This window comes from Dendrobates tinctorius, unplaced genomic scaffold (assembly GCF_039654945.1).
Source record: "Dendrobates tinctorius isolate UK_male_01 unplaced genomic scaffold, ASM3965494v1 ptg000236l, whole genome shotgun sequence".
NCBI lineage: Eukaryota > Metazoa > Chordata > Amphibia > Anura > Dendrobatidae > Dendrobates > Dendrobates tinctorius.
The window spans coordinates 4,491,945-4,509,631 of NW_027361903.1; the positions used below are offsets into that span (position 1 = coordinate 4,491,945).

At 48.9% G+C, this 17,687-nt stretch overlaps 1 protein-coding gene across 4 annotated transcripts in view; it reads left to right on the plus strand.

Moving 5' to 3' along the window:
* Positions 1-17,687, plus strand: part of CCDC186 (coiled-coil domain containing 186) — a 105,338-nt gene that overhangs the window by 74,328 nt on the left and 13,323 nt on the right. For 3 of the 4 annotated variants that reach the window (XM_073556622.1, XM_073556620.1, XM_073556621.1), the window contains exons 4-15: positions 449-577; positions 986-1,198; positions 1,449-1,568; positions 1,888-1,992; positions 2,478-2,576; positions 2,982-3,077; positions 6,015-6,157; positions 6,289-6,544; positions 8,650-8,839; positions 9,400-9,480; positions 9,647-9,857; positions 16,326-16,545. In XM_073556622.1, the coding sequence (XP_073412723.1) occupies positions 449-577; positions 986-1,198; positions 1,449-1,568; positions 1,888-1,992; positions 2,478-2,576; positions 2,982-3,077; positions 6,015-6,157; positions 6,289-6,544; positions 8,650-8,839; positions 9,400-9,480; positions 9,647-9,857; positions 16,326-16,545 (1,863 nt within the window). The remainder of the gene's footprint in view (positions 1-448; positions 578-985; positions 1,199-1,448; positions 1,569-1,887; positions 1,993-2,477; positions 2,577-2,981; positions 3,078-6,014; positions 6,158-6,288; positions 6,545-8,649; positions 8,840-9,399; positions 9,481-9,646; positions 9,858-16,325; positions 16,546-17,687) is intronic. The other variant, XM_073556623.1, reaches the window with a different exon arrangement.

A 17,687-nucleotide genomic window follows, 5' to 3' on the forward strand; every position in this document is an offset into this window, starting at 1 on the left:
GTGACTGCACCAGCAGAATAGTGAGTGCAGCTCTGGGGTATAATACAGGATGTAACTCAGGATCAGTAATGTAATGTATGTACACAGTGACTGCACCAGCAGAATAGTGAGTGCAGCTCTGGAGTATAATACAGGATGTAACTCAGGATCAGTAATGTAATGTATGCACACAGTGACTGCACCAGCAGAATAGTGAGCGCAGCTCTGGAGTATAATACAGGATGTAACTCAGGATCAGTAATGTAATGTATGTACACAGTGACTGCACCAGCAGAATAGTGAGTGCAGCTCTGGAGTATAATACAGGAGGTAACTCAGGATTAGTAATGTATGTACACAGTGACTGCACCAGCAGAATAGTGAGTGCAGCTCTGGGGTTTAGTGCCATTTGGGTTGGTAGATGATTAGGTAATATTGTGGATTTTCTACATTTCTCCTCTTTTTGCAGCTTGAGGGGAGGATTGAAGAACTCGGCCGAGACGTGAAATTGGCAAAAGACCGGCTGCTTTCTCAAGATGCGTCTTCTAAAAACACCATCCAGCAGCTGCATAAGGAGATGGCGCTGAGGACGGAGCAGGTATCTGCCGCTGGATTAACCCCGTGTGCTTACGTGTAAATGTTGTATCGGCAGTGATGTTTGCACTTTGTGTGGCGGTATCAGACATTGCGTCCATGTGTGATTTGCAGGTGAAGGACCAGTCTGATCTTCTGTAAATACGGATTAATTATCGTTATGGGGGTAGATTGATCGACTTCCTGTAGTATTATCTGGGTTGTAAAGGCTGCACCATGGCATCAAAAGTACAAATCCCCCCATATCCTGTAGGACCCTTCTTTCCTTCCAGTCTATTACCAGCGTTATTTAAAGGGCCAGTGCGAATCTCCATCCTGCAGAGTCCTGTCTTGTCACTGCTCCCCCTTGTGGAGGAACATATTATCAGCAAGCGTTTGTTATCTCGCAGGTAGTAACTTCTCTCATCTCCAGGCCAATAAAAAATGCGAGGAGGCACGACAGGAAAAGGAGGCGATGGTCATGAAGTATGTGAGAGGCGAGAAAGAGTCTTTAGATCTCCGGAAAGAGAAGGAGGTTCTGGAGCGGAAACTGCGAGAGGCCAACAAGGAGATGGAGAAGAACAGCGCCAGGATCAAGATCCTAACTCAGGAAAAAGGGCGACTGCACCAGCTGCATGAGGCCAAGGTACCGGGCTCGGCAGTGACGGCTATCAGCCACTCGACATTTCCACCCCTCGCCTTATTTACTCGAAGAGGTAGAAAAGCGGAGGATTCAGATCGGTTTTAGTGGTAGTTGGAGGCTTATCATCCCTATGGGTGGGATGTATAATGACCTTCCCTCCTGTACCTCAACCCTTTCTGGTCCCATCGCCCCCTTACATGGGACTTCTCAGTCGCTCCGACCTGACAGATTTCTTCTATTTTCTCTAATCCAGGAGAACGAGACGAGCCGGCAGAGCCGCGACATCGAGAAGCTGAAGGAAGAGGTGAACTCCTACGCCATCAAAGTGAAGTGGGCCCATAACAAGCTAAAATCGGAGCTGGACTCGCACAAGGTGAGTGTCGGGCATGAAGCATGTGTATGGCAGGTACAATTCACACCAGGGGCTTCCTAGGCACTGTTCACACCAGTATCCATCTCCCTTCTGCAGTTATGGGTTTGAGCTCAGGGGTCAGACTGATTATTAAAAGCGGGTGGTCCGCTCAGTTTGCCATCAAAGCTATGTCCTGGAAGACGCCTATAAAGAGTCTTTAATGGCTGTGGCCTCTGTAGATCATCTCCTCAACAGACTTCAGGCCACTGGAGAAAATGGTGACTTGTAACCGATCCGTCAAAAAGAAATGTCTGATCTTTGTCTCATGTTTAATCATCAGGAAACCAAAGACAAACTGCGAGATACGGCGGCCAAACTGAACCAAGCCAAGGAGGAGTCCGAGCAGATCCGCAGGAACTGCCAGGAGATGATAAAAACCTATCAGGTATGGACTTCTCTGGTGTGCACGGGGCGGCCTGCGTGCTTCGGGGCGGCCTGTAAACATCAGGTATTGAGAGCCATTTGGACTTTGGGGGAGATATTGTGAGCTCTGTGGGGGGGATATCGTGAGCTCTCTGGGGGGGATAGCGTGAGCTCTCTGGGGGGGGATATTGTGAGCTCTCTGGGGGGGGATATCGTGAGCTCTCTTTTGGGGTGGGGGAGCTCTCTGGGGGGGATATCGTGAGCTCTCTGGGGGGGATAACATGAGCTCTCTGGGGGGGGATGTTGTGAGCTCTCTGGGGGGGATAACATGAGCTCTCTGGGGGAGGAATATCATGAGCTCTCTGGGGGGGATGTTGTGAGCCCTCTGGACTCCGGGCGTTGCCAGTAGCCCCTTATCAGCAGGTCCCATGATGTCCTGCTTTCTGATGTTGGAGACTTTTCGACTTGTGACGTCTCTGACAATTAATGTGATTTGTTGCTTACTAGGAGTCTGAAGAAATAAAGTCCAATGAGCTGGACGCGAAGCTGCGAGTCACCAAAGTGGAGCTGGAGAAGCAGAGACAGGAGAAGTCTGACAATCTGGAGGTAACTGGACTCAGAAACTTGGATTCACTATTTGACAATTTTTTTTTTTCCAGTTTTTCTTGCTGTCAGTGAATGTGAACATCAGTTACATTCAGAGGCCGATGTCCCTTCCTGTCCATGTCCGGCTGACACAGCTGCAGGACTTGACACGAGCAGCTGGTGACACACTGTAACGAACCGCTGTGTATCTGTGTCAGCCGGACGTGATCGGGGCGAGTGTTCAGCCGTAGTAACTAATGTTATCACGTACTGTCAGCAAGCGGAGATCTTGTAAATTAAACACAAGCTAAATTATAGTCATTCACTTTGTTCTTCAGCCACTGTGAAACTACAACTCCCAGCATGCACTGACCGCCTTATGTGATTACATTGTGTCTGACTTTATTTTTCGTCTTAATGTTACATGATCCTAAGGTTCATCAAGCCAAAATGAAGGAGCTGGACGACCTGAAACGAACGTTCACGGAGGGCATGGATGAGCTGCGCACATTGCGAACCAAGGTACGAGCGCTGAGACACGCCAGAGTATGGGATGCCGGATGAAAGGAATTTCTTCATAGATCCTACACTCATTGTAACTTACTGATCGCTGGGGTCCGGCCGCTGGCCGTGTATCATAAAGCCCACTCACATTAAGAGTGTGGTCTTTGCCTGTGATCAGTCCCCTAATGGCTGCACCCTAAGTGATATTTTGGGGCTTGTCTAGTTGATACTTTGGTGGGATCCCCTTTATGGCTTCACCTGCCGCACCACTGCGTGGTTGGAGGGGGCTTAGGGTCGCTAGCTCTGATCATAATAATTAACCCCTTAGTGACTGCTGCATTTAAGCAGTTAGGAATTATTTTGATGTCACATGCTAGTATTTCTAAAAAATAAATAAATTTGTTTAGAGGTATAGTTTCATAGTTTCCCCTTATCCTGAAATGTAAATGAGAAAAAACTAAAATATAAATAACTAGCTTGGCCCGTGCAAAATTTTCACACATTGGTCGTCGGGGGTGCAGGCAATTTCAGAAAAAGCAAGCTGGTCAAATGTGCAGTTGTGGCCAAAAGTATTGACACCCCTGCAGTTCTGTCAGATAATACTTTTTCCTGAAAATGATTGCAAACACAAATTCTTTGGTATTATTATATTCATTTAATTTGTCTTAAATGAAAAAAACACAAAAAGAATTGTCCTAAAGCCAAATTGGATATAATTCTACACCAAACATAAAAAAGAGGGTGGACAAAAGTATTGGCACTGTTCGAAAAATCATGTGACACTTCTCTAATTTGTGTAATTAACAGCACCTGTAACTTACCTGTGGCACCTAACAGCTGTTGGCAATAACTAAAGTCTATCTCCAAAGACCTGAATGTTCCTGTGTCTACCGTGCGCAGTGTCATCAAGAAGTGTAAAGCCCATGGCACTGTGGCTAACCTCCCTAGATGTGGACGGAAGAGAAAAATTGACAATAGATTTCAACGCAAGATTGTGCGGATGTTGGACAAAGAACCTCGACTAACATCCAAACAAGTTCAAGCTGCCCTGCAGTCCGAGGGTACAACAGTGTCAACCCGTACTATCCGTCGGCGTCTGAATGAAAAGGGACTGTATGGTAGGAGACCCAGGAAGACCCCACTTCTTACCCCGAGACATAAAAATGCCAGGCTGGAGTTTGCCAAAACTTACCTGAAAAAGCCTAAAACGTTTTGGAAGAATGTTCTCTGGTCAGATGAGACAAAAGTAGAGCTTTTTGGGCAAAGGCATCAACATAGAGTTTACAGGACAAAAAAGAGGCATTCAAAGAAAAGAACACGGTCCCTACAGTCAAACATGGCGGAGGTTCCCTGATGTTTTGGGGTTGCTTTGCTGCCTCTGGCACTGGACTGCTTGACCGTGTGCATGGCATTATGAAATCTGAAGACTACCAACAAATTTTACGGCATAATGTAGGGCCCAGTGTGAGAAAGCTGGGTCTCCCTCAGAGGTCATGGGTCTTCCAGCAGGACAATTACCCAAAACTTGAAAAAGCACTAGAAAATGTTTTGAGAGAAAGCACTGGAGACTTCTAAGGTGGCCAGCAATGAGTCCAGACCTGAATCCCATAGAACACCTGTGGAGAGATCTAAAAATGGCAGTTTGGAGAAGGCACCCTTCTAATATCAGGGACCTGGAGCAGTTTGCCAAAGAAGAATGGTCTAAAATTCCAGCAGAGCATTGTAAGAAACTCATTGATGGTTACCGGAAGCGGTTGGTCGCAGTTATTTTGGCTAAAGGTTGTGCAACCAAGTATTAGGCTGAGGGTGCCAATACTTTTGTCTGGCCCATTTTTGGAGTTTTGTGTGAAATGATCAATGTTTTGTTTTTTGCTTCATTCTCTTTTGTGTTTTTTCATTTAAGACAAATTAAATGAAGATAATAATACCAAAGAATTTTGGTTGCAATCATTTTCAGGAAGAAACTGAGTATTATCTGACAGAATTGCAGGGGTGTCAATACTTTTGGCCACAACTGTAAGTGTGTTTCATGAGCTGATGAACACAGACAGGTATTTATATATGTAGATTGGTAATACAATAAATTGTGTGGTTTGTTTGTCTCTTTTCTTGCTGAAGGGAGCAAGTTTACCTTTCAAATAGTGTATTGTGTGTGGGGCAAAAGAATCACCGAAAAAGCAGTGCATGTTTACAGATGTATTGGTAGTGTGCTTTGGGGTACTGTGGTGCCACCTGCAGGTCATTTTTCCTTACTGCAGGTTTATGAAAATTAATGTTTAAACTGTATTTTGTGATCAAATCGTGGCTGTGTGGTTTGTTTGGCTATTTTCTTGCTGAAGGGGGCAAGTTTACCTTTAAATTGGTGTATCATTTGTGTGTGTGGGTGCAGTATGAACGGGGATACAAAGGAATCACAGAAAAACTGTTTAGAAATAATAGAATAGATTAATTATTTCTGCTGTTATCTCTTCTGAAATTGTCCTAGTTAAAGGGTTTGAGACTAAAGTCTGCAGTCGCTGTGACTGTCGGCTGCTGAATCGCGCACTGTCATGATTTCCGTGCGATTAGGTGGTCACGTGGTCTCACATCTGCGATTTGTGGTCACTTGTCACCTAGACTTGTTTCTCTTCTCGGCTGACTTCTATGGAGAAAAGCCGACCACTAGTGAGCAGGTGACCGCGAGTATGCGAATCGCAGGCGTACAGTCACATGATCGCCCACAATGGCAATTTTGGGCAATCGTCACAACGTGCGCTCCTCTCTCACACCATCGTGATACCCTTTAATACAATTATAATTACGCCGTAAGGTGAAAAAAAAAAAATCCTGACCTTTGTACAGCGATGGGTAAAGTGGCGCTTCCCAACAATGGCCGCGTCTCCGAGTGGTGGATATGGGGGTAGTGACGGACGCAGGGGTCTCCGGAGCTCGCTCCTCATCTCGTCTGTCACACAGGTGAAATGTCTGGAAGCCGAGCGGCTGAGGACGGAGGAAGAATTGTCCAAATACAAAGAGCTGATTAACCGGCAGAAGACGGAGATCCAGACCCTCCTCGAGAAAGTGAAGGTGGTGGAGGAGCAGGAGCAGCGGCACCACAGGTACCAGCACACCTTTCTGCTTCGTGTCTTGGCATGAAGTTCAGCTCTGCAGCCACAGTGGCCACATAACGGTGCATTTCATACGCTGGGTTGTGTTTGCATCTTTAGTACTGTTATTTTCCTTTCTTCAGAGACCTGCAGGAGATTCAGAGCCTACGGGATGAAGCCAACGGCCTGAACGCTCTCATCTCTGACCTGCAGCGGGATATAGAGGGCAGCAGGACGCGGGAGTCCGAGCTGCTGGGATTCACCGAGAAGCTGACCAGTAAGAACGCCCAGGTCCAGTCCGAGAACAACTCCTTACAGGCCCAGCTGGACAAGCTGCTGTGCAGTGAGAGCGAGCTGCGCACCCACCTGGAGGAGCTTCGGCACCGCAGCACTGAGCTGGTAAGGGGGCGCTCCGCCGTGTGATGCACCTTATTACTTCCCTCCTAGATCCCAGAACCAGTCACTGTTTCCAAGATCTCTGCTTGCTGTCAGTGCCATCATCACATTCACAAACTTTTTGAAAACTTTATTTATTGGTTTCCTTTCCAGACTGTCCATCATAATGTACAGATATGTCTTCTGTCCTGATAGTTAGTTACAGTGTATCAGTCTGAAGTGTAAGACTGCATGCCCAAGATCTGGAAGAGCAGCGGTGTGGGCACAGCTCACCTGCGCTGTGTTCTACATTAGACGCACAGTGGATGGATTTCTATAAATCCCGTGCCCGCTGTGCTCCTATCTGACGCTGCGTATACTCCCCTGCGGTGCCACGAGCTGCAGCATGTCCTTTATCTGCAGTGGAGTCGCTGGTCTCGCCCACAGCCAGCCATTAGACTCAGTAAATCTGCATGGTTCGCTGTACACATCTGTATATGATCGTGGGGACATAGCCTAAAGGTACTGTCACACTTAGCGATGTACCAGCGATCCCGACCAGTGATATGACGCGGTCAGGATCGCTGGTACATCGCTAAGTGGTCGCTAGTGAGCTGCCACACAGGCAGATCTCACCAGCGACGTCGCTGGGGACGGGGGTCGCTACTTACCTGTCACACTAGGCGATCCTGCGTCCTCCCGCCCGGCTCCACGCTCGTCGCTCGTCTCTCCACAGGAAGCTGACGACGAGAAGCGGTCCTGAACGTTCTCGCGCGATCAGCGATAACCAGCGGGGGAGCCGGTCGTAGGTAAGTGTCAGACACAGCGATGTCGCTATCAATATAGCTATAACGTCACAAGTTATAGCGATATTGCTAGCGATATCGCTTAGTGTGACAGTACCTTAAGTCGTTTAGCTCCTGAGCATTGTACATTCTGAATACACTGTAACAAACCTTCATCTGTGAAGCAGGTCAGACAGTCTTTTATAGTGGAGCATGTAAACTTAAAGTCACTGATGATGGATATATTGCAGAGCTCATCATTGCAAGACAGTAAAGACTCTTCACCAGCTAGTTTTCATCTACTGTTGCTGTACTCGTGCTTTGGCGCTCCCCCTGCTGTTGCTGTACTCATGCTGTGGCGCTCCCCCTGCTGGTGCTGTACTTGTGCCGTGATGCTCTCCCTGCTCTTGCTGTATTCATGCCGTGGTGCTCCCCCTGCTGTTGCTGTACTTGTACCGTGGCGCTCCCCCTGCTGTTGCTGTACTTGTGCCGTTGTGCACCATGACAATCCCCCTGTTGTTGCTGTTCTCGTGCCGTGGCGCTCCTCCTGATAGTGCTGTATTCGTGCTGTGGAGCTCCCCCTGCTGTTGCTGTACTCGTGCTGTGGCGCTCCCCCTGCTGTTGCTGTACTCGTGCCGTGGGGCTCTCGCTGCTGTTGCTGTACTCGTGCCGTGGGGCTCCCGCCTCTGTTGCTGTATGCGTGTTGTGACGCTCCCCCTGCTGTTGCTGTGTGCGTGCTGTGGCGCTCCCCCTGCTGTTGCTGTACGTGTGTTGTGACGCTCCCCCTGCTGTTGCTGTACTCGTGCTGTGGCGCTCCCTCTGCTGTTGCTGTACTTGTGCCGTTGTACACCATGACAATCCCCCGTTGTTGCTGTTCTCGTGCCGTGGCGCTCCTCCTGATAGTGCTGTATTCGTGCTGTGGAGCTCCCCCTGCTGTTGCTGTACTCGTGCTGTGGCGCTCCCCCTGCTGTTGCTGTACTCGTGCCGTGGCGCTCCCCCTGCTGTTGCTGTACTCGTGCCGTGGGGCTCCCGCTGCTGTTGCTGTACTCGTGCTGTGGGGCTCCCGCCTCTGTTGCTGTATGCGTGCTGTGATGCTCCCCCTGCTGTTGCTGTACGTGTGTTGTGACGCTCCCCCTGCTGTTGCTGTACTCGTGCTGTGGCGCTCCCCCTGCTGTTGCTGTACTCGTGCTGTGGCGCTCCTCCTGCTGTTGCTGTATGCGTGCTGTGACGCTCTCCTTGCTGTTTCTGTATGCGTGCCATGGTGCTCCCCCTGATGTTGCACGCGTGCTGTGCCACAGCTAATCGTGTCTGTACCCACTGACATGCTATTGTGCTCGCTTACAGGAGCAGGCTCTGTCCGTGGAGCAGACTCTGAGGAAGCAGGAGATGCAGGGGCTGCAGACAGAGGTAGACGGTCAACGGAAGCTCGTGGCCTCCTTGAATACTCGGATAGAGGAGCTTAATGACGACCTGGTCACCCAGAAGAGGAAGCACGCCGTCAATCTGAAGGATCTCACCAAGCAGCTCCAGCAAGGTGAGGGGCCCGTCCTCCTAAGGAAAGCTCCAGTGGGGACACAGACCCCGTCAGGCACAGGGCCGGCTGCCCACTGCGTCCTGCGCAGCCACAAGCAACGGGTCACAAGCCGAGCAATAACCCAGAGGAAGGCCGACCGGGCATCGGCAGCTGTCCGGGACCCTTTCACTATAACCTATTAGATGCTGCACTCAGTCACAACTGTGGCATCTGTCCGGTTATAAATAGGGTGAGCGTCTTCTCTCTCCCCATCAGCCCTCCTCTCCCACCACCGCAGTGCGATTAACATAGTGCCTATAGGATGTCATTGCCTAATGAACACAGCGTCGTGCAAAATATAGACAGGCTCTTGTAAGGCAGGTATGAAAACCGTATGTCGGAGGACCGTGATGGGCCCAGATCTGGCGGGTCACCTGTGGTGTAATCCTATTGGCCAAGATTCTTTCCTTGGGAGATGCCATTCACGTTTATGGGTGCATCAAAGGATCCGATGTTTAGTCCGCCCCTCGCGCAGAAGATGCCGCTTGTATTTTTATACTTAAGTTCTTGTGTTTCTGCAGCGCGGAAGAAGGTGGAGCAGATGGAGAACGGCAACTACGAGAAGGACGTGGGCAGCTTGGGCAGCCGCTCCAGTTCTTCCGGTAAGTGGTGGCCACATCTGATATTTTTCCTATTGCTCAAAAATCTGCTACCATCACACTGTGGTTTTGGGAAACTGTCCGGATTACTGGACTTCATGCACCATCTTTATTCCCGTTGTTATCTGTGGTATGTTTGTGGCGCTTATCTCTGGTGTTCTCCCTGCAGGATCTCTGAACACTCGGAACAACGAGGAGCGATCTCCGGAGAATATGGGGGGGACGACGACCGCGGTGGATAGTTTCCCAGAAGTGGACAAAGCCGTCCTGATCGAGAGGATAGTTCGTCTCCAGAAGGCGCACGCCCGAAAAAACGAGAAAATAGAGTTCATGGAGGACCACATAAAGCAACTGGTGGAGGAAATTAGGAAAAAAACAAAGTATGTATGACGCTTCCTGCAGACAGGAGGGCGAGGCTGGTCTGGGGGCGATGCCTCCTGACTGCTCCTGTCACCGCTATCACCTTCTGTTACTAATCTCGTGTCCCAGGAGGATCTCTCCCGCTCAGTGCACGATAATTATCGGGGTCTTCAGTCTTATGTCAATGAAGCTTAAAGGCTTAGACTATTAGCGATTATGACAAACAATTCCCGTACTCTGCCCTGTGCATGGTGACATGGTGACAGACTGCAAACAAACCTGGTAGTCAGATCCTACAATCCTCTGCTTACAGAACGTGATTGTAGCCTGTAACTATGGAGACACATGAGTCTGCATTGGAGCTGTAGACACAAAACAGTAGATTTTCAATAAAAACTTTACTTCTGTTATAGAAAGTTCTGTAACTTTGTAATGTTATCTGGAGAATCTTCCAGACCCCAGACTGACACATTGTAATGAACCATCAGTTCAGGAGTGAATCGTGTAACCTGGATCCGTCTGTAACAATGGGGTAAAACTAATTCTCAGGAGAACACAAACTGCGGAAAGTTCCTGAACTTTTTCTTTGCCGTGATGAAGCTTTATTGATATGGGACGGGCCCCGAACTAACCCTCTGACCTCTCCGGGCCCCCGTGGCCAGCCGCCTCCACCAGTTGCCTTCTGGGTCTTCTCCGGCTCGTCCTCTGTGCGTCTCGTCTGCGCCTCTACTTTCTCTGCTCTGTGATTTGAAACTTCACGTTCTGTTTGTTTCCGGCGTCATAAACGTTGGCGCTCCACTCCCGGTGGCCCGGAGGGGTCGGTGCTCCGCTCCCGGTGGCCTGGAGGGGTCGGGGTTCATCGTGTCTTTTGACAGAAAATTTATATGACCTACATCATCATTGAAGGGAATCTGTCACCCCATTTTTGGCCTATAAGATGCCGCCACAGCCATCAGGGGCTTATCTACAGCATTCTGTAATGCATTCTGTAATGCTGTAGATAAGCCCCTGATGTAACCCGAAAGATAAGAAAAACAAGTTAGATTATGCTCCCCCGGGGGGGCGTGGTCCAGTACGGTGGGTGTCGCGGTCTGGTCCGGCCCCTCCCATCTTCTAGTGATGACGTCCTCCTTCTTACTTCTGCCGCGGCTCCTGCGCATGCGTACTTTATTTGCCCTATTGAGGGCAGATTAAAATACTGCAGTGCGCAGGCGCCCGGAAAGGTCAGAGAGGCCCGGCGCCTGCGCACTGCAGTACTTTACTCTGCCCTCAATGGAGCAAATAAAGTACGCCTGCGCATGAGGCACGGCAGAAGTAAGAAGGAGGACGTCATCACTAGAAGATGGGAGGCACCGGACCGCGACACGCTTCGGACCCGGACCGCCCCTAACTCGTTTTTCTTATCTTTCAGAATACATCGGGGGCTTCTCTACAGCATTACAGAATGCATTACAGAATGCTGTAGATAAGCCCCTGATGGCGGTGGCCACATCTTATAGGCCATAAATAGGGTGACAGATTCCCTTTAATTACCTACAGATAATGCACACTCCTCTGCTGAAATCATCTGTGCTGCTCTGGGGCCTGCTATTTCCATGAAATTCTCTGTCTGTTACTGCTTGGCTCAGCATACATGTTATTAAAATTATGGGAAATCCTGCCCTATTTAATATGTAACAAAACCATCCTGAAATACTCTGTGCTGCTTTGAATCCTGCTCCTTTCAATATGTAACTGTCTTTGGGATCTTTCTTTCCCTCCCTTATTCCTCTGTGCTGCTGACCGATACCGCAATAAAATTGTGTGTATAACAGGTTACTCTCCCCTGGTCGGATAGCGCTTGTAACTACGAGCAATTTTGCCATTTACTACTTGTTAAAATTTTCAGCCGTGCTTAACATATTAACACTTTTCTTTTGTTTACAGCTCGTTACCATGGAGACCGACCACTGCTGTTATCAATCCACCCGTTCTGCTTCTTACTAGATATTTTCTGTTGAGTTTGTACTCTCTGTTTTGAAGCCGTCCAGTATCGCTGGAGAGCGAGGCTATCTCCTAATCCCGCCTGGATTCAGAGCAGCGCTTATAAGCGACACCGCAGCGGTGGTCGGTCTCCCAAGGCAACGAGCTGTAAGAAAAATAAAAGTTAATATCGCAGGAACGGCTGCAAATTTTACGAAGCAGCAAATTGCAAAAGTGCTCGTCTTTACATGCAAAATTCGACATTATCTATGAAAATGAGAAATATCCCTTTGATAGAGAGGAAAAATGTGCAACGTCGGCCGAGCGCGGCTCTGGGCTCATTGTATACAGCATTTTATTTCTGAGTCTTCCATTGATAAATCTGTGACACTTTGTGACATCCAGTGAGATCCAGAAATATTTGTGCAGTGACACAAGTTTTGTCATTTCACCATTTGCCGTAACATATTCCAGATTCATTCCTATAATAAGTCTGGGCGTAAAGTGCCGACTCCCAGCTGTAAACTGAGTGGTTCACATCCTAACTGGAGGAAGGTTTCAAGAATTACAGCTGTGTAATATGGAGTTGCCTCTTAGATTATTGTCCAATTATTTTTGGTCCCTTTAATAAGATGCTCTTTAATGGCTGCATTAATCCATCATTAATTAAAGTGTTAAACGGTTGTAAAAGGTCTGGAGCTGATTCCAAGTGCAGCATTTGCAAGCTGTTGCTGTGAACCCACAATATGCAGACAAAGGAGCTCTCAATTGAAGAGAAACAGACCATCATTACACTCAAAAAAGAAGAAATCCCTGAAAGAAAGCAGAAATATTAGGAGAGACTAAATCAACAAATTGTACATTGTACATTCTGCAAAAATAAAGAGCTCACTGGTGAGCTGGGAACTGAAAAATGTCTGGACATTCCCAGAAGACAAAAACGGTGGATGACCACAGAATCCTTCCCATGGTGAAGTAGAACCCCCTCACGACATCCCCCCCCCCCGTGAAGACCACTGTTTGGGAATTGGTGTCTCAGTACCTAAGTCCACTACAAAGAGAAGACTTCATGAGCACAAACACCGAGGGGTCACCACAAGGTGCAAACCAATAATCAGCCAGAAAATACAAAGGTCAGATTAGCCTTCACCAAAAAAAAAAAAAACATCTTAAGCAACCACCCAATGGTGGAAAAACAAAACAAAGATCAACCTGTACGAGAATGATGGGAAGCAGAAAGTCAGGTGAAGGCTTGGAGCGGCTCCTGATCCTCGGCACATCCTGTGTAACACATGGTGAAGGCGGTGTGACGGCACGGACAAGCATGGCTCCCTATGGCCCTGAGTCGCTAGTGGTTATTGATGATGTGACTAAAGACAGAAGCGTACAGGGCGAGACTTTCTGCTCAAATTCTTCCAAATGCAGCAAGGTTGATTGGACAACGCTTCACAGAAGAGATTGTCAATGATCCTCTCCCCATCTAGACGCATTTCACAGGCTGAAGACAAAACTGAAGGCAGGAAGAGTCACAAACAAGCGAGAACTGGATTCACCACAGTAAAGGCATCAAAACCTCACCCCGGAGACCAGCGATGGTAATGTCCATGGCCTCCAGACTCCAGGCCGTCATTGCTGCAAAGCCTCACTCCGGAGGAGACCAGCGATGGTGATGTCCATGGCCTCCAGACTCCAGGCCGTCATTGCTGCAAAGCCTCACACCGGAGGAGACCAGCGATGGTGATGTCCATGGCCTCCAGACTTCAGGCCGTCATTGCTGCAAAGCCTCACACCAGAGATGGCCATGGCCTCCAGACTTCAGGCCGTCATAGCTGCAAAGCCTAACATTGGAGGAGACCAGCGATGGTGATGTCCATGGCCTCCAGACTTCAGGCCGTCGTAGCTGCAAAGCATCATACCGGAGGAGACCAGCGATGGTGATGATGTCCATGGCCTCCAGTTTTCAGGCCATCATTGCTGCAAAGCCTCATACCGGAGGAGACCAGCGATGGTGATGTTCATGGCCTCCAGATTTCAGGCCATCATTGCTGTAAAGCCTCACACCGGAGGAGACCAGCGATGGTGATGTCCATGGCCTCCAGACTTCAGGCCATCATTGCTACAAAGCCTCACACCGGAGGAAACCAGCCATGGTGGTGTCCATGACCTCCAGGCTTCAGGCCATCAGCTGCAAAGTCTCACATAAGAGGAGACCAGCCATGGTGATGTCCATGACCTCCAGACTTCAGGCCGTCAGCTGCAAAGCCTCACACAAGATGAGACCAGCCATGGTGATGTCCATGACCTCCAGACTTCAGGCCGTCAGCTGCAAAGCCTAACATCGGAGGAGACCAGCAATAGTGACGGCCATGGCCTCCAGACCTCAGGCCTTCATAGCTGCAAAGCCTCACACCGGAGGAGACCATCGATGGTGATGTCCACGGCCTCCAGACTTCAGGCCGTCTTTGCTGCAAAGGATTCTCTACAAAGGGTTAAACATGAACATTTTATTTATGATAAAGTGAATATGTCCAATTACTTCTGAGCCCTGAAATGAGGAGGATTTGTAGGAAAATGTCTGCAATTCCTGAACGTTTCACAGGAGATTTCTGTTCAACCCCTTTAATTAAACCTGAACATCTCCACTTCAATCATCCAAGATGGCAAAATATCGGCCTGCAGAGCTGAAATCACAAAGATCCAGTTACTGTCCAAATATTTTTGGACCTAACTGTATATAATTGAACAGAGCCGTGGATTATGGGATGTCGCTGGGAGGTAAGCGATAAGCCCCTGCAATCTGTGCGACGTTATAAGGAAACCCCGTCTGCTGCAGACTGCTCCTCCATGGAGGGTGTAATTCCTGCTCAAGGAGGCTCCTCCCTGTCACCATCTCTGCTTGCAGTCAGTGAATGGACAAATGAAGTGCTCGCATTTCCCTTTTTGTCTTGGTCCTGTTCACACAGCTCAGTTTATGAGATGAGTTGATTCTGATGATCCGGAATTTTCTTGTATTTGCAAAGTGACATGAACGGACGGGGCTCATCCACACGGCGCACGTATATCCGTGTGATCCGCTAGAAGTGTCCCTGCCGGGACCCTCACAGTTACCACATTACCTGATCTCCTCCTGATTTTGTCTCTTCTGTTACAGGACGCTGCATTAAAAATAAATATGAAAAACAATCTCCTTTTTCCTGTGGATAAAAACCCAATTCAGCCATTTGTTTTATAAGCTTACATCTGTTTCTGGGAAAGCTGGGTGACTGGCAGCACCGTCTCCATGAGGTTCATCACTCGGCTTTTTCAGCCTCCCTTGTGACCTCTCCAGCCCTAATACATTACCCTTGTAACTACAGCCGCCATTCAGGCATCTTTAGACGCTGGGTGATGTTTCGATATCCAGATACTTAGGCTCCTATGAGGAGACCAGACCTAGCTGCAGCCGTGCACAGGCTATAGATATAGGGGCAGGAAATGACAGAGGCACCCAGCTTTCCCAGATTCCCAAACCAAAACTAATGGAGCATGAAGCACGACATAACAAATATGAGGCGCCTGGTAGGGCGGTCACCCAGCTTTCCCAAAAGGAAAAATGTAAATATAATCATAATAAAGATAAAATCCTTGCTGTCTGCGAGGTGGGGTCGCACCATTCTCCAGATAAAGCTGCAGTCACCGGACATCTCAGGACGCCCATTGGAGATGCGGGGTCCCTGCTGCCCCCCAGTGACGTCTGTGATACTGTTACATAGCGATATCTTCTGGATACTTATTACCCTGGGTGAAACAACGTGGCGTCTCCTGATGAGGCCAAGGAATGCGGAAATAACATCATCGCTCATCGCCTAGGAAAGCCATGAAACTCGGCCTGGTGCAGCTGTTGTGCTTGCCATGTTGGTTGTCACCCAGCTTTCCCAGGATCAGATAAATACGAGACGAGCATCAGAAGGCTGAAGAATCTGAGGTCACACGTCGGTTTTGCCAATTTAAGAACAGAAAAATGACGGCGCTCACCGGCTACGAAAAAAGCCGTATAATTACATCTGGTACAAACCGTAAGGCCGCGACTCCGGCAACAAAGTGGTAAAGGTGGTAAAGTTCGCCAGGTGCCGCTGCTACATGGCAGCACAACACGAATGGGGTCGCGGTAACATTGGAGTCGCAGTGTGACCCCATTCACATGCTGTCATGTAGCAGCGACACCTGACGAACTTTGGTCGCAGGACGGGTGTTGTGGTCGTAGTCGCGGTGGCTCCAACCGCCAAAAGGTCGACACGTTGTCAGTTTTTGTCACGTGCAGAAGAGTAAACCGTCCGTCCTCGCTTTCTCGCAGCCTCGGCGAGCGCAGTTATTTTTATCTTGATTCCTTCCCCCATTGTTCCTCCGCATGTCTTGACTTTGTCGCCTCCAGCACAGGGGCCGCCATGGACGCTTATATATTCGTGGTGACGGCGGTTTTGCCGAGTCGTCTGTGACGCTGCGTTCTCTCCAGGTTTTTAGCTAATAACTGCTGATTGTTCCTGCAGAATCATCCAGAGCTACGTGTTACGGGAGGAGGCCGGGACGCTGTCATCAGAGGCCTCCGACATCAACAAGGCTCATCTGAGCCGGCGTGGTGGGATCATGGCCTCCCTGTACACCTCCCACCAAGTGGACAGCGGCCTGACCCTGGAGCTGTCCCTAGAAATCAACAAGAAGCTGCAGGCGGTGCTGGAAGACACTTTACTGAAGAACATAACCCTCAAGGTGAGCGCCCCCGATCTCCACCAGAACCGGATTCCTATCACACTGGTCACCGCCAGAGCTGGGGCCCCCCACACACTGCCAGAGCCGGCTTGATCGCAAGTACTAGGCACTAGAGGGAGCTCACTACATACAGATTTATACAGCCACCACTAGAGGGAGCTCACTACATACAGATTTATACAGTCACCACTAGAGGGAGCTCACTACATATAGATTTATGCAGCCACCACTAGAGGGTGCTCACCACATACAGATTTATACAGTCACCACTAGAGGGAGCTCACTACATACAGCCACCACTAGGGGGAGCTCACTACATACAGATTTATACAGTCACCTCTAGAGGGAGCTCACCACATACAGATTTATACAGTCACCTGTAGAGGGAGCTCACCACATACAGATTTATGCAGCCACCACTAGAGGGTGCTCACTACATACAGATTTATACAGCCACCACTAGAGGGACCTCACTACATACAGATTTATACAGCCACCACTAGAGGGAGCTCACTACATACAGATTTATACAGCCACCACTAGAGGGAGCTCACTACATACAGATTTATACAGCCACCACTAGAGGGAGCTCACTACATACAGATTTATACAGCCACCACTAGAGGGAGCTGACTACATACAAATTTATACAGCCACCACTAGAGGGAGTCACCACATACAGATTTATACAGCCACCACCAGAGAGTGCTCACAACATACAGATTTATACACTCACCAGTAGAGGGAGCTCACTACATACAGATTTATATACTCACCAGTAGAGGGAGCTCACTACATACAGCCACCACTAGGGGGAGCTCACTACATACAGATTTATACAGTCACCTCTAGAGGGAGCTCACCACATACAGATTTATACAGTCACCTGTAGAGGGAGCTCACCACATACAGATTTATACAGTCACCAGTAGAGGGAGCTCACTACATACAGATTTATACAGCAACCACTAGAGGGAGCACACTACATACAGTTTTATACAGTCACCAGTAGAGGGAGCTCACTACATACAGATTTATGCAGTCACCACTAAGGGGGAGCTCACTACATACAGCCACCACTAGAGGGAGCTCACTACATACAGCCACCACTAGGGGGAGCTCACCACATACAGATTTATACA